Source organism: Pseudoliparis swirei, chromosome 7 (genome assembly GCF_029220125.1).
Source record: "Pseudoliparis swirei isolate HS2019 ecotype Mariana Trench chromosome 7, NWPU_hadal_v1, whole genome shotgun sequence".
In the NCBI taxonomy this organism is placed as follows: Eukaryota; Metazoa; Chordata; class Actinopteri; order Perciformes; family Liparidae; genus Pseudoliparis; species Pseudoliparis swirei.
In genome coordinates, this window is record NC_079394.1 from 98,333 (window position 1) to 126,005 (window position 27,673).

Sequence of the window (27,673 nt, forward strand, 5' to 3'; positions counted from 1 at the left end):
TTGTTAGACCTTAGTGCTGATAGAGGACTCCTCTCTGTACTGGTCTTGTTAGACCTTAGTGCTGCATTCGACACCATTGACCATGACATCCTGTTACAGAGACTGGAGCAGTCGATTGGCATTTCAGGCATGGCACTAATTTGGTTTAAATCCTATTTATCAGATCGATCTCAATTTGGACCAATTTTATTTACCTTATACATGCTTCCTTTGGGCAATATTATCAGGAAACACTCCATAAACTTTCATTGTTATGCAGATGATACTCAACTATATTTATCAATAAAACCAGAGGAGAGCAACCAACTCGGTAAAATTCAAGCATGTCTTAAAGACATAAAAACATGGATGACCTGCAACTTCTTGATGTTAAACTCAGACAAAACCAAAGTAATTTTACTCGGCCCTGAGCACCTCAGAGATCAATTATCTGGTGATGTGGTTTCTGTAGACGGCATTGCCCTGGCATCCAACACCACTGTAAAGAATCTTGGCGTTATCTTTGATCGGGACTTGTCCTTTAACTCCCACGTAAAGCAAATCTCAAGGACTGCATTCTTTCATCTACGTAATATTTCAAAAATCAGGCACATCTTGGTTGTGTCTACTACCGCGCACTTGAGCACTTCGAGCACTGACTTTCAGTGTTCGAAGTGCGCCACTGAAAAAACCAGCAGAATTCAGTGCACTGAAAGTACCCGGATGGTGCACTGCAAACGGGCAAAAAATGCAGTGTAAAACGATGGACACTACTCGCCCTAAACGGCCGCCATCTTGGCGACGTAGCGGAAGAGGAGGAGCCCTTTCGCCAGCTTTTCATTTTATTTCTAAAACAATGGCGGACGAGATGGCTACGGTAGCACAAGCGGTAGACCACGGAGGCTCCTGCCGCGATTGTGGAGGTATCGCAGTTTCCACATGGGGTGGAGAAAGGGGTAAACAAGGGACACAAAGAGGGCAAGAAGTGCATTCATTTTGTCACTTTAAGTTTCGCGGGTATGGCAAGTAGATTTGCGTACGTCACTCCCGGCTTAATCTCGCGGGTGCCATGAACAGATTTGCGTCCGTCACTTCCGCCAAGTGGTTAACGTAAGTGTTCCATTTGAGACAGCACTTATCAGCCACGCAGTGCACTGCAATACAGTGCACTGAATTGTAGTGCACTGCATTGCAGTGTACTTCGTAAAGTGTGCGGTAGTAGACACAGCCACTGTCTCAAAAAGATGCAGAAAAATTGGTTCACGCGTTCGTTACTTCGAGACTGGATTACTGCAACTCCTTATTATCAGGCTGCTCTATAAGTCTCTTAGGTCCCTCCAGTTGATCCAGAATGCTGCAGCTCGTGTTCTCACTAAAACTAAGAAAAGAGATCACATCACTCCTGCACTAGCTGCTCTGCACTGGCTCCCAGTAAAATCAAGAATCACTTTTAAAATTCTTCTCTTAACCTACAAAGCCTTGATTGGTGATGCACCATCATATCTTAAGGAGCTTGTAGTACCATATTGCCCCACTAGAGAGCTACGCTAACTAAATGCGGGACTACTTGTAGTTCCTAGAGTGTTAAAAAGTAGAATGGGAGCCAGAGCCTTTAGTTATCAAGCTCCTCTTTTATGGAACCAGCTTCCACCTTCAGTCCGGGTGGCAGACAGTCACCTCGTTTAAGAGTAGACTTAAGACCTTCCTCTTTGACAGAGCTTATAGTTAGGGCTGAATCAGGTTCACCTGGTCCAGCCCCTTGATATGCTGCTATAGGCTTATAGCTGCCGGGGGACGTTTAGGATGCACTGAGTACCTATCTCCTCTTTTCTCTCCTTATGGATGAATGTTCATCTCTCAATCACACGTTACTAACTCTGCTTTCTCCCCGGAGTCCTTTTGACTTCACGTCTCATGGGGTCATCGGACCCTATGAGACGGCATAGATCCTATCTGCTGATGGATCATCGAGGTCTGGGTCGTGGAATTCCTGCTACCGACGACGCCACTGTCCTGTTGAGACTCCGCCCACTGTTGAGACTCCGCCCACTCCTCCTCTCTACCTCCATCTGCCTGATGGATCGTGGAGGTCTCCATCGTGGAATATGCCTACTATGAACTATTCATACACTCTGTCACATTCATTGAATGTATTTAAACTCTAAATCTGTCCTTCTGTACACATGACAACTATTGCATCTGTCCATCCTGGAGAGGGATCCTTCTCTGTTGCTCTCCTGAAGGGTTCTTCACTTTTTCCCCCCTGAAGGGTTATTTGGGAGTTTTTCCTGGTCCGATGTGAGGTTTTGGGGCAGGGATGTCTATGTGTACAGATTGTAAAGCACTCCGAGACAAATTTGTAATTTGTGAAATTGGGCTATACAAATAAACTGAATTGAAGAGACGCTCCTAGAGCTCTTTCAACTCTTTTTTTTCAGCATTACAGCAATAAAAGTTGTATTATTTCTTCTCGGTTTGTGTTATCAGTTTCTCTGAAAACAAAAGCCAACACCGGAGTTTGTTTCGTCGTAATCTCTCAAATTTATTTAGTTCAGTACAAAGTCTGTCAGAGTTGATCTGAGGGGAGAGTTGGCTTCACTCACGAGGGTCAGACAGGAGTGCTCTGGGCCCCGCTGTCTCACTCTTTGCTGTCTCACTCTTTGTAGTCTCACTCTTTGAAGTCTCACTCTTTGTAGTCTCACTCTTTGTAGTCTCACTCTTTGTAGTCTCACTCTTTGCTCTCTCACTCTTTGTAGTCTCACTCTTTGCTGTCTCACTCTCTGTAGTCTCACTCTCTGTAGTCTCACTCTAACCCTAACTTGTATAAAATAACTGATGCTATGGTACTAGGTCTATAATTAATTGCATCATTCCACCGATATCTTGGTGCCCATCCAGAGTTTAGCCTCCATGTGAGCCCAGAGGCTAACGGAGCAGCAGCGCGTCAGGAGGTGGACTTCCCACAAGTCATTGCGGTGGTGCTCACATCTAAGAAGCGAATGTGCATCCTCGTCTCCATCTCCAGTCCTTTCAAGATCTGTGGGCAGAGAACAAAATTATGTCATCGGTAAGTGGGACAACAACAACAACATGTACTTTGATGACCAGAAACCTGTTCAAAATGCTCAAACGTGATTCCCTCATAGAAGTCTTCTGGAGCCTGAGGGGACAGGAAGGAGGGGGCGGTTACTCGCTGCACGCAGAGCGGCGTAGCGGTGGAGCTGTGGGGGCGTTACCATGTGAGGCACGTTGGTGCTCGCCACTTCCAACATGGCGGCGTCCGCGATGGCCCTGGCGGCCTCCTGCCCGATGGCGCTGCTCTTTGACAAAAGCTCTTCTACGACCTGGAAGAGAACAACGAGGTCGCTCTTTAAAAAGCGAGAGCGAGCGTCGTGCTGCTCTACGACTTCATGTCCTTGTATGAATTCTGTGGCAGAGTAGACGTTAGATTTTCATTTTTACAGACTGTACTATGACGATATATTTTTTTAATCATCTTCTCAGAGACGACAAGGAAAAGTGTAACGAGCCACGGGAGCGGTCCTCACCTTCCTGTACTCCAGCAGCGTGATGGTGCCATCGTTGTTGGTGTCGTGCATGTTGAACAGGACTGAGGGAACACAACACTGAGGTGAGAACACGGGTCATACCATCACAACACTGGGGTGAGAACACGGGTCATACCATCACAACATCCTGAGGTGAGAACACGGGTCATACCATCACAACACTGAGGTGAGAACACGGGTCATACCATCACAACACGGAGGTGAGAACACGGGTCATACCATCACAACATCCTGAGGTGAGAACATGGGTCATACCATCACAACACTCTGAGGTGAGAACACGGGTCATACCATCACAACATCCTGAGGTGAGAACACGGGTCATACCATCACAACATCCTGAGGTGAGAACACGGGTCATACCATCACAACATCCTGAGGTGAGAACACGGGTCATACCATCACAACATCCTGAGGTGAGAACACGGGTCATACCATCACAACATCCTGAGGTGAGAACACGGGTCATACCATCACAACATCCTGAGGTGAGAACACGGGTCATACCATCACAACATCCTGAGGTGAGAACACGGGTCATACCATCACAACATCCTGAGGTGAGAACACGGGTCATACCATCACAACATCCTGAGGTGAGAACACGGGTCATACCATCACAACATCCTGAGGTGAGAACACGGGTCATACCATCACAACATCCTGAGGTGAGAACACGGGTCATACCATCACAACATCCTGAGGTGAGAACACCGGTCATACCATCACAACATCCTGAGGTGAGAACACGGGTCATACCATCACAACATCCTGAGGTGAGAACACGGGTCATACCATCACAACATCCTGAGGTGAGAACACGGGTCATACCATCACAACATCCTGAGGTGAGAACACGGGTCATACCATCTCAGAGGAGGTGATCTGATAACAGGGCCCCGGAAGTGATGAGGAATGTTCCAGATGTAGAGATATGGTGGAGAATAACTACCGGCTAGTATCGGGAGCACATGTAGCTAACGGTCACGGTGTCCGTGTTCATGCTAGCATAGGGAGCACATGTAGCTAACGGTCACGGTGTCCGCTAGTGTCCGTGTTCACGCTAGCATAGGGAGCACATGTAGCTAACGGTAACGGTGTCCGCTCGTGTCCGTGTTCACGCTAGCATAGGGAGCACATGTAGCTAACGGTCACGGTGTCCGCTAGTGTCCGTGTTCACGCTAGCATAGGGAGCACATGTAGCTAACGGTCACGGTGTCCGCTAGTGTCCGTGTTCACGCTAGCATAGGGAGCATGTAGTTAACGTACGGTGTCCGCTAGTGTCCGTGTTCACGCTAGTATCGGGAGCACATGGAGCTAACGGTAACGGTGTCCGCTCGTGTCCGTGTTCACGCTAGTATCGGGAGCACATGTAGCTAACGGTAACGGTGTCCGCTCGTGTCCGTGTTCACGCTAGTATCGGGAGCACATGGAGCTAACGGTCACGGTGTCCGCTAGTGTCCGTGTTCACGCTAGCATAGGGAGCACATGTAGCTAACGGTCACGGTGTCCGCTAGTGTCCGTGTTCACGCTAGCATAGGGAGCACATGTAGCTAACGGTCACGGTGTCCGCTAGTGTCCGTGTTCACGCTAGCATAGGGAGCACATGTAGCTAACGGTAACGGTGTCCGCTCGTGTCCGTGTTCACACTAGTATCGGGAGCACATGGAGCTAACGGTAACGGTGTCCGCTCGTGTCCATGTTCACGCTAGTATCGGGAGCACATGGAGCTAACGGTAACGGTGTCCGCTCGTGTCCGCAGGTTCACGCTAGGAGCATGTAGCTAACGGTCACGGTGTCCGTGTTCACGCTAGCATCGGGAGCACATGGAGCTAACGGTAACGGTGTCCGCTCGTGTCCGTGTTCACGCTAGTATCGGGAGCACATGTAGCTAACGGTCACGGTGTCCGTGTTCACGCTAGCATCGGGAGCACATGTAGCTAACGGTCACGGTGTCCGTGTTCACGCTAGCATCGGGAGCACATGTAGCTAACGGTCACGGTGTCCGTGTTCACGCTAGCATCGGGAGCACATGTAGCTAACGGTCACGGTGTCCGTGTTCACGCTAGCATCGGGAGCACATGGAGCTAACGGTAACGGTGTCCGCTCGTGTCCGTGTTCACGCTAGCATAGGGAGCACACATAGCTAACGGTCACGGTGTCCGTGTTCACGCTAGCATAGGGAGCACATGTAGCTAACGGTCACGGTGTCCGCTAGTGTCCGTGTTCACGCTAGCATAGGGAGCACATGTAGCTAACGGTCACGGTGTCCGCTAGTGTCCGTGTTCACGCTAGCATAGGGAGCACATGTAGCTAACGGTAACGGTGTCCGCTCGTGTCCGTGTTCACGCTAGTATCCGGAGCACATGGAGCTAACGGTAACGGTGTCCGCTCGTGTCCGTGTTCACGCTAGTATCGGGAGCACATGTAGCTAACGGTAACGGTGTCCGCTCGTGTCCGTGTTCACGCTAGTATCGGGAGCACATGGAGCTAACGGTCACGCTCGTGTCCGTGTTCACGCTAGTATCGGGAGCACATGGAGCTAACGGTAACGGTGTCCGCTCGTGTCCGTGTTCACGCTAGTATCGGGAGCACATGTAGCTAACGGTCACGGTGTCCGTGTTCACGCTAGCATCGGGAGCACATGTAGCTAACGGTCACGGTGTCCGTGTTCACGCTAGCATCGGGAGCACATGTAGCTAACGGTCACGGTGTCCGTGTTCATGCTAGCATCGGGAGCACATGTAGCTAACGGTAACGGTGTTCGCTCGTGTCCGTGTTCACGCTAGTATCGGGAGCACATGTAGCTAACGGTCACGGTGTCCGTGTTCACGCTAGCATCGGGAGCACATGTAGCTAACGGTCACGGTGTCCGTGTTCACGCGAGCATAGGGAGCACATGTAGCTAACGGTCACGGTGTCCGTGTTTACGGAGAGCTGCTCCGTCGTCACGACCTCCGACCTCTCAGTGAAGTTCGTTCTGACTCGTTTGACAGGATTCTCCAGCAGCTCTCGCCGTGGACCGGCAGCTGATTGGTCGGTCCAACGCGGCTCAAAGCGTCTTACAGCGGAGCTTCTCTCTCCTCAGCGCCTCCTTCTCCTCCGCCGTGGTCTTCAGGGTCGGCGGGCGGAAGTGGGACATGACCATGAGGAACTGCTGGAAGCCGATCTCCTGGCAGGAGCCCACCTCGTCCTGGCGCTGGTTCCTGGAGGACGGGAGGAACCGGGACTCAAGTCAGGCCAGTGTGGCGTGAAGTTCCTCCTCCCATTGTCCACAGACCGGATGCAGCGTGACATTTAGATTCTGTTTGATGTTTGCCCTGAAAAAAGACATTTTGATGCCATAGAATCTAATGTTTTAATAATTTAGTTACGTATTTTTTTCATTTGGTCTTTTTAGGTTCCCATTGTGGCAGCGAGGCTCCCAGCTGTGACACCTCGCCTGGTGGTGTCCTGTTACACACAGTGTCACCATCCAGGCACCGTGACTCATGTCAAAAGTTACAACAGACTTTATTCTGGCCAGAGGTCTTCTATGAAGTCCTGAATAACATCATAAAAGTTCGAAGAACTGTTTTGAAAAACTGTTAAATATGCAAAAATCCACGATGGCCGCCATAAATCTCTAATGTCTCATATCTCCACTACAGAAGAGACATTTGAAGGATTTAAAAAAGCTATTATACGGTTTTTGGACACAGAAACGCTCCCTTCTTACCCCCCCCCCCCCTCTCTCTGACATAAGTTCCAAGTTCCACCTCGTGTGGGCGTGTTCTTAACGAGCACGCCTCTTATTGGCCTCTTATCTCTCCTAAGCTTCTAACTGAATCTGCCGTTCCCAGAACTTATCTGATGACCTTTCCCTCACTCCCTGATCCTGGAGACCGGCGGCCGGTCATCGTCCTGCAGACTTCTCCTTCTTAAAGAACGAACGCTCAGCAGCTCCACGCTTGTTGTTGGATCTCATTATTTTAAAGTCATCTGAGGCGCCTTAACAGGAACAAATAATTCCACCGCAGCATATTTAACTAAATGTGAAACTATTCCCTCAAATGAGGCTTTAATGTAGTCATGTTGGACATTATTATTCAACATGTGAAAGATGAATAATCCTAAAACAACCTTTACAGCTGGTGTGTATGCAGCTGTTGTTCCATTACATCATCAGACGTCTTGTCTTTGTGTTTGAGACGCGGTGGCGGAGACGTGTTCTCCAACCTTTGATCTTGATGAAGGCGTCGGCTTCTCTGTCTCGGCCGGGACATACGGTCACATGACTCGGTGTCACGTGACTCACCTCTTATCAAAGAACGCTTCAATGATCTGCTTCCTGATGGGGTTGTTGGCGAGCGCCGGCACGCCGTCCAGGACCTTCCGGCTGCAGTCGAGAGGAACCATCGTCAGCGTGCTGTCATGACTCGGCGTTATTCAAGAGAAGTGACGTCAACACAAACGTCTCTAAAAGGTGAACTGACTGAAGGCCTGATCACAACACCAGCGCCTCTAAGAGGTGTGTGTGTGTGTGTGTGTGTCGACATGTTGTATTTGCCTAATGTGTCTGCGGTTGCATTAGCTCAGCTGGCACGTGTCGCCCTATATTGCCCGCTTGTGCCCACAATGCATCATTCCGGTCCCCGTGCAGGTAGCTGTTTGGTTCCCTAACTCAGCTGGACTCTTCCTCACATGGTCTTCCTCACCTGATCGTCTCCTCGTTTCCACTCAGCTGCTGGAACCTGTTGTTCAGGTTTCTGATCTGTTCCAGAGAAACTGAGAAGAAGCAAAACACAATGACATGAAAGTAGTCGACACCGTCATGACCACGCCCGCCATGACCACGCCCATCATGACCACGCCCGCCAGGACGCCACATTCCATCCATTGTTCTGGTTTTAGAGACGCCGTCCAACATGGCGTGAGGCGCTACGACATGATGACGGCTGATCAGCTGCTCTGCAGAACACAGCGACGTCTGCAAGCCCCCAGAGGTCCTTCAATCGTGGCCCCGCCGGTGGTACTGTGGACCCGTGGCCCCGCCGGTGGACCCGTGGCCCCGCCGGTGGTACTGTGGACCCGTGGCCACGCTGGTGGTACTGTGGACCCGTGGACCCGTGGCCCCGCCGGTGGACCCGCCGTGTCCTCACTGACAGGCTCACATATCTGGCTCCTCCAGACGGGTTTGGCATGTTCATTGTCTCGGTCCACGCTGCGTGTTTGCCTTGACCTCTGACCTCTGAGTGGGTGTTTTAGCTGCTGTGTGGTGAACAGACGACGGCCTCATGGAAGCAGGTCAGTGGGCGGAGTCTCTGCTGTATGAGCCAATCAGCAGGAACACAGGACTGACACCACGGAGCAATTATCAAAGTAGAGAAACAACAGTTGCTAAGAGCAGTCACACATTTCATCAGAGCGTCGGGACCATAACAATAATTAATAAACATTCCAAGCCCCGCCCTGAGGAAATAAAGGCAACAAAAAAGGTTCAAAGTTTCAGAGGTGCAGAATCAATGTGTGGGATGGAACCTGATCCTCAGACCCCCTTTCTAAAAATACATCGACACTCTTCTGCTTGTTTACGTTCTTTAAAGTGACTCCTCCCACATGGAGGCTTCATCACGATCAATGTGTGAAGTGTTTTACGGTAGTTTGAACAACTCACGGCAGCCGGGAGTTCTGCTAATTTCCTTTTATGCAAATTTCAGAAGCGACAACACGCATGATGAAGCACAGATGGCGACCTCAGAACGGATGTTTATGGAGTTCCTCAGATACACAAGCGACATCCAACTTATTAATAACAACACATGAACCACTGGAAGATAAATCACTGCCTTCAACAGTCTGTGGTTCACCTCTTCACTGACCTCAGCAAAGCGTTTCACTTTATAAACAATAACTATTTAACAAAATAATGCATCTTTAATTTCCCGGATGACCCAAACGCACCGCGCTGAACGATGTCAGAACCAGAAACGAGCCTCATGGAGTTCTTCTTTTATCGTGACTACTTACATCCGGTTTTGTCCGCCAGGTCCTGGTTCTGGTGCTGGTCCTGGTGCTGATCCTGGTCCTCGTAGCGCGTCTGCGAAGCTCCCATGGCCGCGGATCCACCGGTGCGTCCGCGCGTAAAACCGGCTGGACTGGCTCACCGCTCTGCGTTGCTGTTCTTATCAAACTGGAGGCGGCGCTACCGCTCTGCCGCTCTGTCGCGCTGCCGCTCTGCCGCTCTGCTGGAAAACATTTGGCATCCTCAAATCCTAAATCCATGCTGCCGGTACGTAAAGTGGCATCACTCCTTCACAGCGTTTAGGAGATAATAGCACAAACAACAACAAAAATATATAAATTTTTTAACTTAAAATTATACAATTTCCTATTGTCGACTAAACCTATTATTATTATGAGTATTATTATTATTATTAATAACTTTCATCTTTTGACTATCCTGTATGTTTGGTGCCCTGCCTGTAAAAAAAATCTCTCTCTGTCTGTCTCTCTCTCTCTGTCTCTCTACCCCCCCTCCCCCTGCAGTCTTCTGGTTCCTGGTCACTCCTCTGCAGTAAAACGAGGTGAGTAACTTCGTTACAGCGTAATAAAAAGGAATTTGCTCATGGAGTCAGCGGCAGTCGGATTAGAACCTGAAACTCTTTATTGTTCTGGAGGTTCTAGTAGCGGAGAGTCAGCTGCGACGTGATTGGTTCTTTTTGTTTCTCCATCAACGGACATGTTGCACTTGTAAATACAGGAAGAAAAACTAAATAAACAAGATAATCTACTAATGTCAAAGTTGAACCGTCAGGGTGATGACGGGGGGGGGGGGTTATTTGACTGGTGCAGGGCGTTGTGTTTAGGGGTCGGGGAGCTCGGGGTCAAAGGAGGAAGTTCAACACCTGGATACCCACAATGCATCACTCCTCCACTTCTTTTTCTGTTCTTCATCTCGTTAGCTTGGTTTTGGGTTTGCATGCAGATTTTTTATTTTTTCAAATTCAACTGCATGACTGAGGATGATGATGATGATGAAGACCATCGTCGAGGCCGAGTCCCTCTATAGTTGGACCTTTGTTCTGCGGTTCCAGACGGTTTCAGTCCTGGCTGCATGGTTCTGGACCCGAGGCCCGCTGTCGGCTCCGTTCTGAACCCACTGACCGGCTGTTTAGTTTATTTTCTTTTTTTTACCAAACATCTTTCCGTTGCATGTCCTGGTCTTGAACAGGTAAGTGGGCCACCGGTTCTACATGGGCAGGGCCCGGTGGGGGTCTGGGTCCGTGGCAGCAGCAGCCCGGTCCCCGAGGCCGGGGGCCGGGGGCCGGTGGTACAGCTCCTGCACCGCGCCTAGAGTTTCCACAGCATCCTCCGTGTAGCGCGTCTGTAGCTCCTCGTTGGCGGAGTAGTGGGTGTCGGCAAACTCAGAGAAGTAGCGGCCCACCTCTGGGTGGCCGATCTCCAGCGGCGCCGAGTGCGGCTCCAGGTTCTCTGAGGAGACAACGAGTCGGATGAGAGACGTTCACAGGCGACCCGCTTCGTAGGAACTAGTTCACCTCGGTTACATAGAGAGGGAATTCATACTAAACAACCCGTCTGTACGCAAGACTCACATGGCAACACATTCAGCTGATTAAGCAAAGGTCAAAGGTCTTGTATTTCAGCCCTCCAAGCCGACTGATTGAACACCCCTTGGGGGGGGGGCAGGTGAATGTTGAGGTGGTAGAGAGATAACTCCTACACCCAGTGAACGCATCAGCACGCCGAGCCAGTCAGGGTCAACACGAGTCAGACGGAAGGGGGAGGGGCTTGCTGGTCTCAAAGGTCATCATGCGGTGTCACAAGTGGACGACTTGAACTTTGTTTTATTCCTCGTCACTAAACTAGATGCTCAGACTGAGATGTTCATGCATAACAAACACGAGTAATACGAGGTCATCGGGTCGGACGTGGTCCGGTTCGTTTTCAGCTCCTGGTGCGACGGTCCCATCTGCCCGAGTCCCGTCTGCCCGAGTCCCATCTGCCGAGTCCCGTCTGCTCGAGTCCCGTCTGCTCGAGTCCCGTCTGCTCGAGTCCCGTCTGCTCGAGTCCCGTCTGCTCGAGTCCCGTCTGCCCGATTCTCTTTGGTTATTGACGGCCTCAGAAAGGCATTCTTGCGTCTCTCTTTTGCAGAACGTAAACAGACTTGGTTCTCCTCGATGAGGACTCGTCGGTACCTTGCGCCGCGTAGCGACACGTGCCGTCCTGCACCAGCACGTTGTAGAAGGGCTGCTGGGCCCCGCTGGACAGCTGCTGGACCCTCATGGTGCTGATCCACTCCTGGCTCATGGTGCACTTGGGGTCCCAGCCGTAGATCACACAGTTGTACCCCGACCTGGTGGAGATAGACAGACGTGAGCCGGTGCTATCGGAGACGACCCGGTGACCCCCCCCGTGACCTCCACCTCTTGTGTTTCATGATGAGGCCGACGGAGTACTGGACCTCCAGGTGCTCCGGGGCGCTGCGCCGCTTCACCTCGGGGGTGGCCGGGTGCTTCTTGTGCTGGATGTGCTCCAGCGTGTGCTGCACCAGGTAGCCCACCGCCCCGTGCTGGGAGGGGTCCAGGGCCTGGATGTGCTGCAGGATGTCCAGCACCTGGAGGGGAGGAGCAGGAGGTCAGGAGGTCAGGAGCACGGTGGCCGGAACAGGAAGTGCTCTGTACTTCAAAGATAGTTCATTTGATTGATTTTAATCATTTTTTATTGACTCTGCAAACACAGGAACGAGAGTAATGCCCGAGGAGTCGGCTGAGAGCGATGATGCCACTGGCACGATGATGTCACTGTCACGATGTCACTGTGACGCGATGATGCAGCCACAGCCAAAGACAAGCGCAGGCTGCAGAGCATCATCCGCTCGGCCGAGAGGGTTATCGGTTGCAATCTGCCTTCCCTCCAGGTCCTGTTCACTTCCAGGTCACTGAAGCGGGCCAGAAAGATTGTCGCTGACCCCTCCCACCCTGGACACTCCCTGTTCGAGTCCCTCCTCGGGAGGAGGCTGCGTCCATCAGGACAAAGACCACCCGCCACACCAAAGTTTTTCCGTCGGTCGGGCAGTCGGCTCATCAATGGAACCCGGACTGACTGACTGTCACCCCCAGGACTACCACCTCTTCTTCCTCCTTCTTCCGCTCCTCCTTCTGCTCCTCCTCCTCCTCCTCCTCCCTCCTCCTTCTTCTTCCCTCCTCCACACACGTCACTTTAACATGCACTTTAACTAAAACACACCACTTGAAGCACACACCCAAACACTTCACATTATTTGTTGTCTTTCTGTCGTGTTGATTGTTGTTTGTTTGTCATGTCCAAATGTTGCACCTTCCACCAAAAAAAATTCCTCGTTTGTTTGTGAAAACATTCCTGGCAATAAAACTGTTTCTGATTCTGATTCTGATTCTGATGTCACTGTCACGATGATGTCACTGTGTCACGATGATGTCACTGTCACGATGTCACTGTGACGCGATGATGTCACGATGTCACTGTGTCACGATGATGTCACTGACGCGATGATGTCACTGTGTCACGATGATGTCACTGTGTCACGATGATGTCACTGTGACGCGATGATGTCACTGTGACGCGATGATGTCACTGTGACGCGATGATGTCACTGTGTTCAAAGATTACAACGAACAAACAACCACGACGACACAACTTAAAGATCATTCGAGAACAGGATCAATATGTGGAGACAGTTCGACGTACAAACTAAATAAAACCCTAAACGAGGAAGAAGGGTCTGCTAGCGCTCTGGTTCTCCTGTTGGAGTGCTGCGTTGTTCAAATAGTGTATAAGTTCATATTTGAGTGAGTTTAAATCTTAGAGCATTAAAAACCTTTTCTGGCCAGATGCCCAGGTGGAAGTAGAGGCGTGCCTGCAGCAGCAGGTACTGCACGTTGTCGGGGTTGATGGTGAGGTAGAGGTCCAGGGAGTCCCTCAGCAGCTGGTAGGACTTCTCGTTGCCCTCCCTGAAACAAGCACACCGATTGGTTCCCAGGATCCTCAGAGCGTGAGAAGCAGCAGAGCTCCAGCAGGTTCAGGGTCTCACCCTCGTTTGCCGATGTTCAGCAGGTTGCCCACCATGCGGAGCAGCACCTCGGTGGTGCTGATGGCGCTGTAGTAGTCTGCCGTCACCTGGTGGCCGATCAGGTACTCGCACTCCTTGGCCGTCAGCTGCTTTCCTTTCCCGAAGGCGTCGATGTACACAAAGTCGTAGATGTCCTCAGTCCTGCGAGCAGAGGAGGAAACAAATGTTTTCAGGGGAACTCGTTTGGTAGAAATTGGTCACAGAGAAAGAGTCAGAGGTCTAGGGCCGAGGATCTGGCGCCATCTAGCAGTGAGGGGGCAGAATGCAGCCGACATGAAAGTTACCCACGAGCTTTTGAACCCAGAGAAATCCAACATCTGGATGAACGCTCATGAAAACATGCTTCACCATAGAGATGCTTCACCATAGAGATGCTGCTCTATAGACAGATGCTTCACCATAGAGATGCTTCACCAAAGAGATGCTGCTCTATAGAGATGCTGCTCTATAGACAGATGCTTCACCATAGAGATGCTGCTCTATAGAGATGCTTCACCATAGAGATGCTGCTCTATAGACAGATGCTTCACCATAGAGATGCTGCTCTATAGAGATGCTTCACCATAGAGATGCTTCACCATAGAGATGCTGCTCTATAGAGATGCTTCACCATAGAGATGCTGCTCTATAGACACATGCTCTGTGGACGTGGACAGTTGTATTATATATATAAAAAACAACACAAGGTGACCCCTCATGACCTCTGTATATGTCTTTATGTCCCTGTCCTCTCGGTGTAGTTACAGTTCATGTTTACTGTGTTATGTACCCATCAATATTTAAACATATTAATTTAAAACCATTGAAAAGAGGGCGTGTCAAATGGACCAGAGACCCCCTGAGAGGGACTTCATAGATGTCCTCGTCCCGAGAGTCTGTTTCTGGCTCCAGCGCATCCCGGCGGAGCAGCACCTGCAGGGGGGACCGAGGAGGACCACCGTCTTTAAACCATCAGAGACCTAAAGACTCATCATGGGCGTAAAGACTCATTATCCGTGTAAAGACTCATCGTGGACCCAAAGACTCATCGTGGACCCAAAGACTCATCGTGGACCTAAAGACTCATCATCGGTGTAAAGACTCATCGTGGACCCAAAGACTCATCGTGGACCTAAAGACTCATCGTGGACCTAAAGACTCATCATCGTGGACCCAAAGACTCATTGTGGACCTAAAGACTCATCATCGGTGTAAAGACTCATCGTGGACCTAAAGACTCATTGTGGACCTAAAGACTCATTGTGGGCGTAAAGACTCATCGTGGACCTAAAGACTCATCATGGACCTAAAGACTCATCATCGGTGTAAAGACTCATCGTGGACCCAAAGACTCATCGTGGACCTAAAGACTCATCGTGGACCTAAAGACTCATTGTGGGCGTAAAGACTCATTGTGGACCTAAAGACTCATTGTGGGCGTAAAGACTCACCGTGGACCTAAAGACTCATTGTGGGTGTAAAGACTCACCGTGGACCTAAAGACTCATTGTGGGCGTAATGACTCATCGTGGGCGTAAAGACTCATCGTGGACCTAAAGACTCATCGTGGACCTATAGACTCATTGCGGGCGTAAAGACTCATCGTGGACCTAAAGACTCATTGTGGGCGTAATGACTCATCGTGGACCTAAAGACTCATTGTGGACCTAAAGACTCATTGTGGGTGTAAAGACTCATCGTGGACCTAAAGACTCATTGTGGACCTAAAGACTCATTGTGGGTGTAAAGACTCATCGTGGACCTAAAGACTCATCGTGGACCCAAAGACTCATCATGGGCGTAAAGACTCATCGTGGACCTAAAGACTCATCGTGGACCTAAAGACTCATCGTGGACCCAAAGTCTCATCGTGGACCCAAAGACTCATCGTGGACCCAAAGACTCATCGTGGACCTAAAGACTCATCATCGGTGTAAAGACTCATCGTGGACCTAAAGACTCATTGTGGGCGTAAAGACTCATCGTGGACCTAAAGACTCATTGTGGACCTAAAGACTCATCGTGGACCTAAAGACTCATTGTGGGCGTAAAGACTCATCGTGGACCTAAAGACTCATTGTGGACGTAAAGAGTCATCGTGGACCTAAAGACTCATTGTGGGCATAAAGACTCATCGTGGACCTACAGACTCATTGTGGGCGTAAAGACTCATTGTGGGCATAAAGACTCATCGTGGGTGTAAAGACTCACCGTGGACCTAAAGACTCATCGTGGGCGTAAAGACTCATCGTGGACCTAAAGACTCATCATGGACCTAAAGACTCATTGTGGGCGTAAAGACTCAACGTGGACCTAAAGACTCATCGTGGACCTAAAGACTCATCGTGGGCGTAAAGACTCATCGTGGACCCAAAGACTCATCGTGGACCTAAAGACTCATCGTGGACCTAAAGACTCATTGTGGGCGTAAAGACTCATTGTGGACCTAAAGACTCATTGTGGGCATAAAGACTCATCGTGGACCTAAAGACTCATTGACCTAAAGACTCATTGTGGCGTAAAGACTCATCGTGGACCTAAAGACTCATCGTGGACCTAAAGACTCATTGTGGGCGTAAAGACTCATCGTGGACCTAAAGACTCATCGTGGACCTAAAGACTCATTGTGGGCGTAAAGACTCATTGTGGACCTAAAGACTCATTGTGGGCATAAAGACTCATCGTGGACCTAAAGACTCATCGTGGACCCAAAGACTCATCGTGGACCTAAAGACTCATCGTGGACCCAAAGACTCATCGTGGACCTAAAGACTCATCATCGGTGTAAAGACTCATCGTGGACCTAAAGACTCATTGTGGGCGTAAAGAATCACTGTGGACCTAAAGACTCATTGTGGGCGTAAAGACTCATCGTGGACCTAAAGACTCATTGTGGACCTAAAGACTCATCGTGGACCTAAAGACTCATTGTGGGCGTAAAGACTCATCGTGGACCCAAAGACTCATCGTGGAACTAAAGACTCATCGTGGACCTAAAGACTCATTGTGGACCTAAAGACTCATCATGGACCTAAAGACTCATTGTGGACGTAAAGACTCATCGTGGACATCTGTAAAGACTCATCGTGGACCTAAAGACTCATTGTGGACGTAAAGACTCATTGTGGGCATAAAGACTCATCGTGGACATAAAGACTCATTGTGGACCTAAAGACTCATCGTGGACCTAAAGACTCATTGTGGGCGTAAAGACTCATCGTGGACCTAAAGACTCATTGTGGACCTAAAGACTCATCGTGGACCTAAAGACTCATTGTGGGCGTAAAGACTCATCGTGGACCCAAAGACTCATCGTGGAACTAAAGACTCATCGTGGACCTAAAGACTCATCGTGGACCTAAAGACTCACTGTGGGCGTAAAGACTCATCGTGGACCTAAAGACTCATTGTGGGCATAAAGACTCATCGTGGGTGTAAAGACTCACCGTGGACCTAAAGACTCATTGTGGGCGTAAAGACTCATCGTGGACCTAAAGACTCATTGTGGGCGTAAAGACTCATCGTGGACCTAAAGACTCATCGTGGACCTAAAGACTCATTGTGGGCGTAAAGACTCATTGTGGGCGTAGACTCATCGTGGGCGTAAAGACTCATCGTGGACCTAAAGACTCATCATCGGTGTAAAGACTCATCGTGGACCTAAAGACTCATCGTGGACCCAAAGTCTCATCATCGGTGTAAAGACTCATCGTGGACCCAAAGACTCATCGTGTAAAGACTCATCGTGGACCTAAAGACTCATTGTGGGCGTAAAGAATCACTGTGGACCTAAAGACTCATTGTGGGCGTAAAGACTCATCGTGGACCTAAAGACTCATTGTGGACCTAAAGACTCATCGTGGACCTAAAGACTCATTGTGGGCGTAAAGACTCATCGTGGACCCAAAGACTCATCGTGGAACTAAAGACTCATCGTGGACCTAAAGACTCATTGTGGACCTAAAGACTCATTGTGGGCATAAAGACTCATCATGGACCTAAAGACTCATTGTGGACGTAAAGACTCATCGTGGACATAAAGACTGATTGTGGGCGTAAAGACTCACCGTGGACCTAAAGACTCATCGTGGGCGTAAAGACTCATCGTGGGCATAAAGACTCATCGTGGACCTAAAGACTCATCGTGGACCTAAAGACTCATCGTGGACCTAAAGACTCATTGTGGACCTAAAGCCTCATCGTGGACCTAAAGACTCATTGTGGGCATAAAGACTCATCGTGGGTGTAAAGACTCACCGTGGACCTAAAGACTCATCGTGGGCGTAAAGACTCATCGTGGGCGTAAAGACTCATCATCGGTGTAAAGACTCATCGTGGACCTAAAGACTCATCGTGGACCCAAAGTCTCATCATCGGTGTAAAGACTCATCGTGGACCCAAAGACTCATCGTGGACCTAAAGACTCATCATCGGTGTAAAGACTCATCGTGGACCTAAAGACTCATTGTGGGCGTAAAGAATCATCGTGGACCTAAAGACTCATTGTGGGCGTAAAGACTCATCGTGGACCTAAAGACTCATTGTGGACCTAAAGACTCATCGTGGACCTAAAGACTCATTGTGGGCGTAAAGACTCATCGTGGACCCAAAGACTCATCGTGGAACTAAAGACTCATCGTGGACCTAAAGACTCATTGTGGGCATAAAGACTCATCGTGGGTGTAAAGACTCACCGTGGACCTAAAGACTCATTGTGGGCGTAAAGACTCATCGTGGGCTTAAAGACTCATCGTGGACCTAAAGACTCATTGTGGGCGTAAAGACTCATCGTGGACCTAAAGACTCATCGTGGACCTAAAGACTCATTGTGGGCGTAAAGACTCATTGTGGACCTAAAGACTCATTGTGGGCGTAAAGACTCATTGTGGACCTAAAGACTCATTGTGGGCGTAAAGACTCATCATGGACCTAAAGACTCATTGTGGGCGTAAAGACTCATCGTGGACATAAAGACTGATTGTGGGCGTAAAGACTCACCGTGGACCTAAAGACTCATTGTGGGCGTAAAGACTCATCGTGGGCGTAAAGACTCATCGTGGACCTAAAGACTCATCGTGGACCTAAAGACTCATTGTGGGCGTAAAGACTCATCGTGGACCTAAAGACTCATCGTGGACCCAAAGACTCATCATGGGCGTAAAGACTCATCGTGGACCTAAAGACTCATCATCGGTGTAAAGACTCATCGTGGACCCAAAGACTCATCGTGGACCTAAAGACTCATCGTGGACCCAAAGACTCATCATCGGTGTAAAGACTCATCGTGGACCCAAAGACTCATCGTGGACCTAAAGACTAATCATCGGTGTAAAGACTCATCGTGGACCTAAAGACTCATTGTGGACGTAAAGAGTCATCGTGGACCTAAAGACTCATTGTGGGCGTAAAGACTCATCGTGGACCTAAAGACTCACCGTGGACCTAAAGACTCATCGTGGACCTAAAGACTCAGTTGTGGGCATAAAGACTCATCATGGGTGTAAAGACTCACCGTGGACCTAAAGACTCATTGTGGGCGTAAAGACTCATCGTGGACCTAAAGACTCATCGTGGACCTAAAGACTCATCGTGGACCTAAAGACTCATAGTGGGCGTAAAGACTCATTGGGTGTAAAGACTCAGTGGGCGTAAAGACTCATTGTGTGCGTAAAGACTCACTGTGGATGTAAAGACTCATCGTGGGCGTAAAGACTCACCGTGGATCTGAAGACTCATTGTGGACGTAAAGACTCATCGTGGGCGTAAAGACTCATCTTGGACCCAAAGACTCATCGTGGACCTAAAGACTCATTGTGGGCATAAAGACTCATCGTGGGTGTAAAGACTCACCGTGGACCTAAAGACTCATTGTGGGCGTAAAGACTCATCGTGGGCTTAAAGACTCATTGTGGGCGTAAAGACTCATTGTGGGCGTAAAGACTCATCGTGGGCGTAAAGACTCATCGTGGACCTAAAGACTCATCATCGGTGTAAAGACTCATCGTGGACCTAAAGACTCATCGTGGACCCAAAGTCTCATCATCGGTGTAAAGACTCACCGTGGACCCAAAGACTCATCGTGGACCTAAAGACTTATCATCGGTGTAAAGACTCATCGTGGACCTAAAGACTCATTGTGGGCGTAAAGAATCATCGTGGACCCAAAGACTCATCGTGGACCTAAAGACTCATCATCGGTGTAAAGACTCATCGTGGACCTAAAGACTCATTGTGGGCGTAAAGAATCATTGTGGACCTAAAGACTCATTGTGGGCGTAAAGACTCATCGTGGACCTAAAGACTCATCGTGGACCTAAAGACTCATCGTGGACCCAAAGACTCATCGTGGAACTAAAGACTCATCGTGGACCTAAAGACTCATCGTGGACCTAAAGACTCATTGTGGGCGTAAAGACTCATCGTGGACCTAAAGACTCATTGTGGGCATAAAGACTCATTGTGGGTGTAAAGACTCACCGTGGACCTAAAGACTCATTGTGGGCGTAAAGACTCATCGTGGGCGTAAAGACTCATCGTGGACCTAAAGACTCATTGTGGGCGTAAAGACTCATTGTGGGCGTAAAGACTCATTGTGGACCTAAAGACTCATTGTGGGCATAAAGACTCATCATGGACCTAAAGACTCATTGTGGGCGTAAAGACTCATCGTGGACATAAAGACTGATTGTGGGCGTAAAGACTCATCGTGGACCTAAAGACTCATCGTGGACCCAAAGACTCGTCGTGGGCGTAAAGACTCATCGTGGACCTAAAGACTCATCATGGACTTAAAGACTCATCGTGGACCTAAAGACTCATCGTGGACCTAAAGACTCATCAAGTTATTATTGTTGGAGATTTTAATATCCATGTGGATGTTGATAATGATTGCCTTAGTGCTGCATTCATCTCCTTGTTGGACTCGATTGGCTTCTGCCAGAGAGTACAGAAACCCACTCACAGCTTTGGCCACACGCTTGATCTTGTTCTTACTTATGGCGTTGACATTGAGCATTTGAACGTCTTCCCACAGAATCCTCTTCTGTCAGACCACAACCTCATAACTTTTGAATTTATACTACCGGAGTGTACTCCGTTAGTCAAAAGTTTCTACACTAGATGTCTAACTGATAGTGCTGTAGCTAAATTTAAAGAAGCGATTCCTTCTGTATTTGATTCGATACCACGTCTCAATATAACAGAGGACTCCTGGTCTAACTTTAGTCCGTCCCAGATTGATCATCTTGTTGACAGTGCCATAGGCTCTCTGAGAATGACACTGGACTCGATAGCCCTCTGAAGAAGAAGACAGTGAGGAAGAGGAGGTTTGCTCCTGGTATAACCCTCAGACCCGCAAACTGAAGCAAGCGTCACGAAGCTTGAACGCATATGGCGTTCAACTAATCTCAAGAATCCCGCTTAGTTTGGCGAGATAGTCTTAAAACATATAAGAAGGCCCTCCGTAATGCCAGAGCAGCCTATTACTCATCAATAATAGAAAAATAAAACAACCCCAGGTTTCTCTTCAGCACTGTAGCCAGGCTGACAGAGAGTCACAGCTCTGTGGAGCCGAGCATTCCTATAAACCTTAGTGGTAATGACTTTATGAACTTCTTTAATGAAAAGATTTTAACTATTAGGGACAAGATTAATAATCTCTTGCCCATAACCAGTGCCAATCTGTTCTCAAGTGGAATGGCCTTGGAAACCGCTGTATGCCCTGGTGTATATTTGGAGGGATTTTCTCCTATCAACCGTGACCAATTATTTTCAACGGTTTCTACTTCGAACACGTCTACCTGTCTCTTGGACCCCATCCCGACGAGGCTGCTTAAAGACGTTTTGCCTTTAATTGGCGGCTCTCTATTAGATATTATCAATGTGTCTCTGCTAACAGGCCACGTACCACACTCCTTCAAGGTGGCTGTTATTAAACCTCTCCTGAAGAAGCCCACTCTGGATCCAGAGGTATTGGCTAACTACAGACCGATCTCTAACCTCCCCTTCCTCTCCAAGATCCTTGAGAAAGTGGTCGCAAATCAGTTGTGCGACTTTCTACATCATAATAGTTTATTTGAGAAATTTCAATCAGGATTTAGAAAACACCACAGCACCGAGGCGGCACTGGTGAAAATTACAAATGACCTCTTAATGGCAGCAGATAAAGGACTCCTCTCTGTCCTGGTCTTGTTAGACCTTAGTGCTGCATTCGACACCATTGACCATGACATCCTGTTACAGAGACTGGAGCAGTCGATTGGCATTTCAGGCACGGCACTAATTTGGTTTAAATCCTATTTATCAGATCGATCTCAGTTTGTATTTGTAAACGATGACGCCTCGATAACCACCAACGTTAATCACGGAGTTCCACAAGGTTCTGTGCTTGGACCAATTTTATTTACCTTATACATGCTTCCTTTGGGCAATATTATCAGGAAACACTCCATAAACTTTCATTGTTATGCAGATGACACTCAACTATATTTATCGATAAAACCAGAGGAGAGCAACCAACTCTGTAAAATTCAAGCATGTCTTAAAGACATAAAACATGGATGACCTGCAACTTCTTGATGTTAAACTCAGACAAAACCGAAGTAATTTTAATCGGCCCTGAGCACCTCAGAGATCAATTATCTGGTGATGTGGATTCTGTAGACGGCATTGCCCTGGCATCCAACACCACTGTAAAGAATCTTGGCGTTATCTTTGATCGGGACTTGTCCTTTAACTCCCACGTAAAGCAAATCTCAAGGACTGCATTCTTTCATCTACGTAATATTTCAAAATCAGGCACATCTTGTCTCAAAAGATGCAGAAAAATTGGTTCACGTTCGTTACTTGAGACTGGATTACTGCAACTCCTTATTAGCAGGCTGCTCAAATAAATCTCTTAGGTCCCTCCAGTTGATCCAGAATGCTGCAGCTCGTGTTCTCACTAAAACTAAGAAAAGAGATCACATCACTCCTGCACTAGCTGCTCTGCACTGGCTCCCAGTAAAATCAAGAATCACTTTAAAATCCTTCTCTTAACCTTCAATGCCTTGATTGGTGATGCTCCATCATATCTTAAGGAGCTTGTAGTACCATATTGCCCACTAGAGAGCTACGCTCACTAAATGCGGACTACTTGTAGTTCCTAGAGTCTTAAAAGTAGAATGGGATCCAGAGCCTTTAGTTATCAAGCTCCTCTTTTATGGAACCAGCTTCCAATTTCAGTCCGGGAGGCAGACACAGTCACCTCGCTTAAGAGTAGACTTAAGACCTTCCTCTTTGACAGAGCTTATAGTTAGGGCTGAATCAGGTTCACCTGGTCCAGCCCCTTGATATGCTGCTATAGGCTTATAGCTGCCTGGGGACGTTTTAGGATGCACTGAGTACCTATCTCCTCTATTTTCTCTCCTTAAGGATGAATTTCCATCCCACAATCACACGCTACTAACTCTGCTTTCTCTCCGGAAGTCCTTTTGACTTTACGTCTCATGGGGTCATCGGACCCTATGAGACGGCATAGATCCCATCTGCCTGATGGATCGTCTGGGTCGTGGAATTCCTGCTCATGACTACGCCACTGTCCTGTTGAGACTCCGCCTCCTCCTCCCCACCGCCATCTGCCTGATGGATCGTGGAGGTCTCCATCGTGGAATATGCCTACTATGAACTATTCATACACTCTGTCATATTCATTGAATGTATTTTAACTCTAAATCTGTCCTTCTGTACACATTACATCTATTGCATCTGTCCATCCTGGAGAGGGATCCTCCTCTGTTGCTCTCCTCCAGGTTTCTTCCCTTTTTTTCCCCCTGAAGGGTTATTTGGGAGTTTTTCCTGGTCCGATGTGAGGTTTTGGGGCAGGGATGTCTATGTGTACAGATTGTAAAGCACTCCGAGACAAATTTGTAATTTGTGAAATTGGGCTATACAAATAAACTGAATTGAATTGAATTGTGGGCGTAAAGACTCACCGTGGATCTGAAGACTCATTGTGGACGTAAAGACTCATTGTGTGCGTAAAGACTCATCGTGGGCGTAAAGACGCGCCGTGGGCGTGTACCTGGTGGATGTACGAGTTCAGAGGGTTGTAGTAGTCGAACTCGTTGCCTTTGAACTGGAGCTGCTCGTACAGGACGGAGTTCAGAGCCGACACCACCTGCCTCTGGAGCTCCAGGTCCACGGAGCCGGCCTCACCTGCGGGACACGAGAGGAGACGCTTGCTCAAGGGCTTCTGCCTGGAACACGTGTGCATCACACAGAAGGGTGAGGGTTCTCTTCCTTCAAATATTCACTGGCAATCAAAGTCCATCTATGTAGGTATATATATACAGGTATATATACACGTATATATATACCTATATATATACACACACTTATGTATTAGTATGTGTATATATTAGTGTGTGTATATATTAGTGTGTGTATATATTAGTGTGTGTATATTAGTGGTCGTCATGGTAACCTCTCTGCAGGACGGGGTGAGACGGGTTCTTGATTCTCAGCATCTTCTTCACTTTGTCCACAATCTCGTCCAGCTGAGAGGACACGCTGTCCAGGACGGCACCTGGACCGGAGACAGGAGACAGAGGGGATGCACCATGTGGACAGGAGACAGGAGACAGGAGACAGAGGGGATGCACCATGTGGACAGGAGACAGGAGACAGAGGGGATGCACCATGTGGACAGGAGACAGAGGGGATGCACCATGTGGACAGGAGACAGAGGGGATGCACCATGTGGACAGGAGACAGGAGACAGAGGGGATGCACCATGTGGACAGGAGACAGAGGGGATGCACCATGTGGACAGGAGACAGAGGGGATGCACCATGTGGACAGGAGACAGAGGGGATGCACCATGTGGACAGGAGACAGGAGACAGAGGGGATGCACCATGTGGACAGGAGACAGGAGACAGAGGGGATGCACCATGTGGACAGGAGACAGGAGACAGGAGACAGAGGGGATGCACCATGTGGACAGGAGACAGAGGGGATGCACCATGTGGACAGGAGACAGGAGACAGGGTGAACGGTGTCTCACCCTCCAGAGACGACTGCTGCTCTGCCGGCTGCTCCATGAACGTCTTCAAGCTCCTCAGGATGTTCTGCTGCCTCAGGAAGTAAAGGATCTTCTTAGCATAGTACTTCAGGGTCAAGCTCTTCCTTGAGAGAGAGAGAGAGAGAGAGAGAGAGAGAGAGAGGGAGACAGAGAGAGAGACAGAGAGAGGGAGACAGAGACAGAGAGAGAGAGAGACAGACAGACAGACAGACAGACAGAGACAGAGAGAGAGAGACAGAGACAGAGAGAGAGAGACAGACAGACAGAGAGACAGACAGAGAGAGAGACAGAGAGAGACAGACAGCCAGATAAGGGGAGGAGCCTTCATGAATCAGGATCTACACGACACCCAAACACATTAACGATTGAAAAAACATGCTGTGTGTGTGTGTGTGTTCCAGTGCGCTCCCACCTCTTGTCAGAGTTAAGGATGAAGAGCAGCTCGTCTTCACAGAAGTGCTCCGGCATCCCGAGCGACTCGATCTCAGCGAAGCTGTCCCCGAGCACCTGGCCCACGCAGGGCTGAGAGCAGAGCACAGAGGTCAGAGGTCAGAGCGGTTAGTAGCGACCACGTTGTGTTGCACACACATCCCATCATGCATCACGGGCCCGGTGGCAGTGTTTGTTTATTTAACGTAGTAATGGGATTACTTACGACCTCTGTGAAGAATCTCTTGGAGATCGACTCCACGGTCCTCCGGATCTGAATGCCGACTCTGTGGCGTGTTTTGTATTCTCTGAGCCAATCGCAGCACTCGTTCTGACGGTAAAACATCTGCAGCCGCGGCCACCTGTTGGGGACAATGCTCAAGAGTCACACGACTGACACCATGCATCACATGACACCATGCATCACATGACACCATGCATCACATGACCATGCATCACATGACCATGCATCACATGACACCATGCATCACATGACCATGCATCACATGACCATGCATCACATGACCATGCATCACATGACTGACACCATGCATCACATGACCATGCATCACATGACTGACACATGCATCACATGACACCATGCATCACATGACACCATGCATCACATGACTTACACATGCATCACATGACACCATATGCATCACATGACCATGCATCACATGACACCGTGCATCACATGACACCATGCATCATCATCCTGCTGCAGACATAATCAGCCATGTCAGTCGGAGGAGGGCATGAGCTGCAGCTCACAGCTACAGATCACACATATTCACTGTTTTATATATGTGTGTGTGTGCTGTTGAAGAACAAGACAGCATTGTATTGAAACGTGTTCAATATGCGTCGAGCTCCACAGCATCCCCAGTAGTCTGCGCGAGCTGTGCGGCTTGTGATGATGCGTTTGTGCATCATCAGAGTGTTACGTGTGACAGCTGCGAGGAGCCATCTTCATAAAGTAGAGCTCTGAACAGGACGCGGAATACAAGGGGCTGCACACGAGAGGGTAATACCACAGAAGAAACCATGCGCAGCACCTTAGTTTGTACTGGTGTCCCCAGACCTCCCCCCTCCCGTGGCAGACGTCGTGGAGCCGCCTGCAGCAGCAGGACACGCTGCACACGTCCCGGTGCTGGAGGACCGAGGACCGGAGGATGAGCTCCAGCAGCTCGGTGGGCAGGTCGGTCAGCTTCTTGGTCCGCGGGCCGGACAGCAGCCCGTTTATACTCTGCGGCCCCGCTCCGGCTACAGGAGTCGCCATCTTTACTGTTTACCACGATTACCTCATCGCTCAGCACCGCCCACTTATGGCGCAGGGGGCATGGCGAGGGGCGGGGCTAAAGAGGTGTCGTGCAGTGCGATTGGTTGTTGGGTCAAAGAAATCTGTGCTGCCTTCAGGCTCCTCGGATACGATGTGTATACTGTACATAAATTCATACATACGTTATATATATATATAATATCAAACCAAAACTGTATGTGTGTATTTGTTTACATGAGTAAACACATGTCCTGCTGTTTGTTTAGAGAAAAAACACAAAGTAAATAATGTTATTAAGGCTACACATATCTTAATAATATAATAATAATAATCAGACAAAAACGATGCCACGCGCTCCAACACTACTCTGTTAATGTAAGTGAAGAGATCTTATTTATCCATTCATAGCTGAGCGAGCTACCGTAAAGCTGGGTTAACCAGGTAACCCTAACCTGTAAGGAATGGTTAACCAGGTAACCCTAACCTGTAAGGATGGGTTAACCAGCTAACCCTAACCTGTAAGGAATGGTTAACCAGCTAACCCTAACCTGTATGATGGGTTAACCAGCTAACCATAACCTGTAAGTAATGGTTAACCAGCTAACCCATAAAGTTGGGTTAACCAGGTAACCCTAACCTGTAAGGATGGGTTAACCAGCTAACCATAACCTGTAAGTAATGGTTAACCAGCTAACCCGTAAAGTTGGGTTAACCAGGTAACCCTAACCTGTAAGGATGGGTTAACCAGCTAAACCTAACCTGTAAGGATGGGTTAACCAGGTAACCCTAACCTGTAAGGATGGGTTAACCAGCTAACCCTAACATATAAGGATGGGTTAACCAGCTAACCGTGACCCGTAAAGCTGGGTTAACTAGCTAACCCTGACCCGTAAAGCTGGGTTAACCAGCTAAACCTAACCCGTAAAGCTGGGTTAACCAGCTAACCCTAATCTGTAAGGAATGGTTAACCAGCTCACCGTGACCCGTAAAGCTGGGTTAACTAGCTAACCCTAACCGGTAAATCTGGGTTAACCAGCTAACCCTAATCTGTAAGGAATGGTTAACCAGCTAACCGTGACCCGTAAAGCTGGGCTAACTATCTAACCCTAACCATGACCCGTAAAGCTGGGTTAACCAGCTAACCCTAACCTTAGCCAGCTGCAAGTTTAGGACACAAGTGTTGACGTGCAAAAACAATGTTGTGGCAAGTTGTTGTTGTTGTTGCAGATAAGTTAAGGACTTTGAATAAGTCGTTTTTTAACC

The 27,673-nt window shown here is 48.8% G+C and overlaps 2 protein-coding genes and 1 long non-coding RNA gene across 3 annotated transcripts; 1 reads left to right on the forward strand and 2 right to left on the reverse strand.

Annotated features, from left to right (window-relative positions):
• Positions 1-2,496: 2,496 nt before the first annotated feature.
• Positions 2,497-9,732, reverse strand: tesca (tescalcin a). Its single transcript, XM_056418504.1, has 8 exons — positions 9,558-9,732; positions 8,246-8,315; positions 7,846-7,926; positions 6,615-6,754; positions 3,528-3,589; positions 3,216-3,323; positions 3,092-3,139; positions 2,497-3,016 (listed from the first exon to the last, which is right to left on the reverse strand). Exons 1-8 carry the CDS (start codon positions 9,640-9,642, stop codon positions 2,924-2,926), a joined length of 687 nt encoding a protein of 228 aa, XP_056274479.1. The 5' UTR covers positions 9,643-9,732; the 3' UTR covers positions 2,497-2,923.
• Positions 9,733-9,738: 6 nt separating this feature from the next.
• Positions 9,739-10,811, forward strand: LOC130196410 (uncharacterized). Its single transcript, XR_008832249.1, has 2 exons — positions 9,739-9,819; positions 10,077-10,811. It is a non-coding gene; the product is annotated as an uncharacterized LOC130196410 (long non-coding RNA).
• fbxo21 (F-box protein 21) lies at positions 10,172-26,410 on the reverse strand. Its single transcript, XM_056418507.1, is given in 12 exon segments — positions 10,172-11,021; positions 11,747-11,904; positions 11,975-12,165; positions 13,408-13,540; positions 13,621-13,892; positions 20,755-20,780; positions 23,674-23,832; positions 24,101-24,202; positions 24,682-24,803; positions 25,112-25,221; positions 25,355-25,490; positions 26,187-26,410. Coding segments are annotated over 12 exon segments (1,875 nt in total). The 3' UTR covers positions 10,172-10,779.
• Between the last annotated feature and the right edge of the window lie 1,263 nt (positions 26,411-27,673).

Excerpts from the sequence above, each read along its gene's own strand:
- tesca (XM_056418504.1), bottom strand. The coding sequence starts at position 9,642 with ATGGGAGCTTCGCAGACGCGCTACGAGGACCAGGATCAGCACCAGGAC. Across the intron at positions 8,316-9,557 it reads CCTGGCGGACAAAACCGGAT|TTTCTCTGGAACAGATCAGA; the intron begins GTAAGTAGTCAC and ends GCTTCTTCTCAG. Across the intron at positions 3,324-3,527 it reads CGCTGCTGGAGTACAGGAAG|GTCGTAGAAGAGCTTTTGTC; the intron begins GTGAGGACCGCT and ends GTTCTCTTCCAG.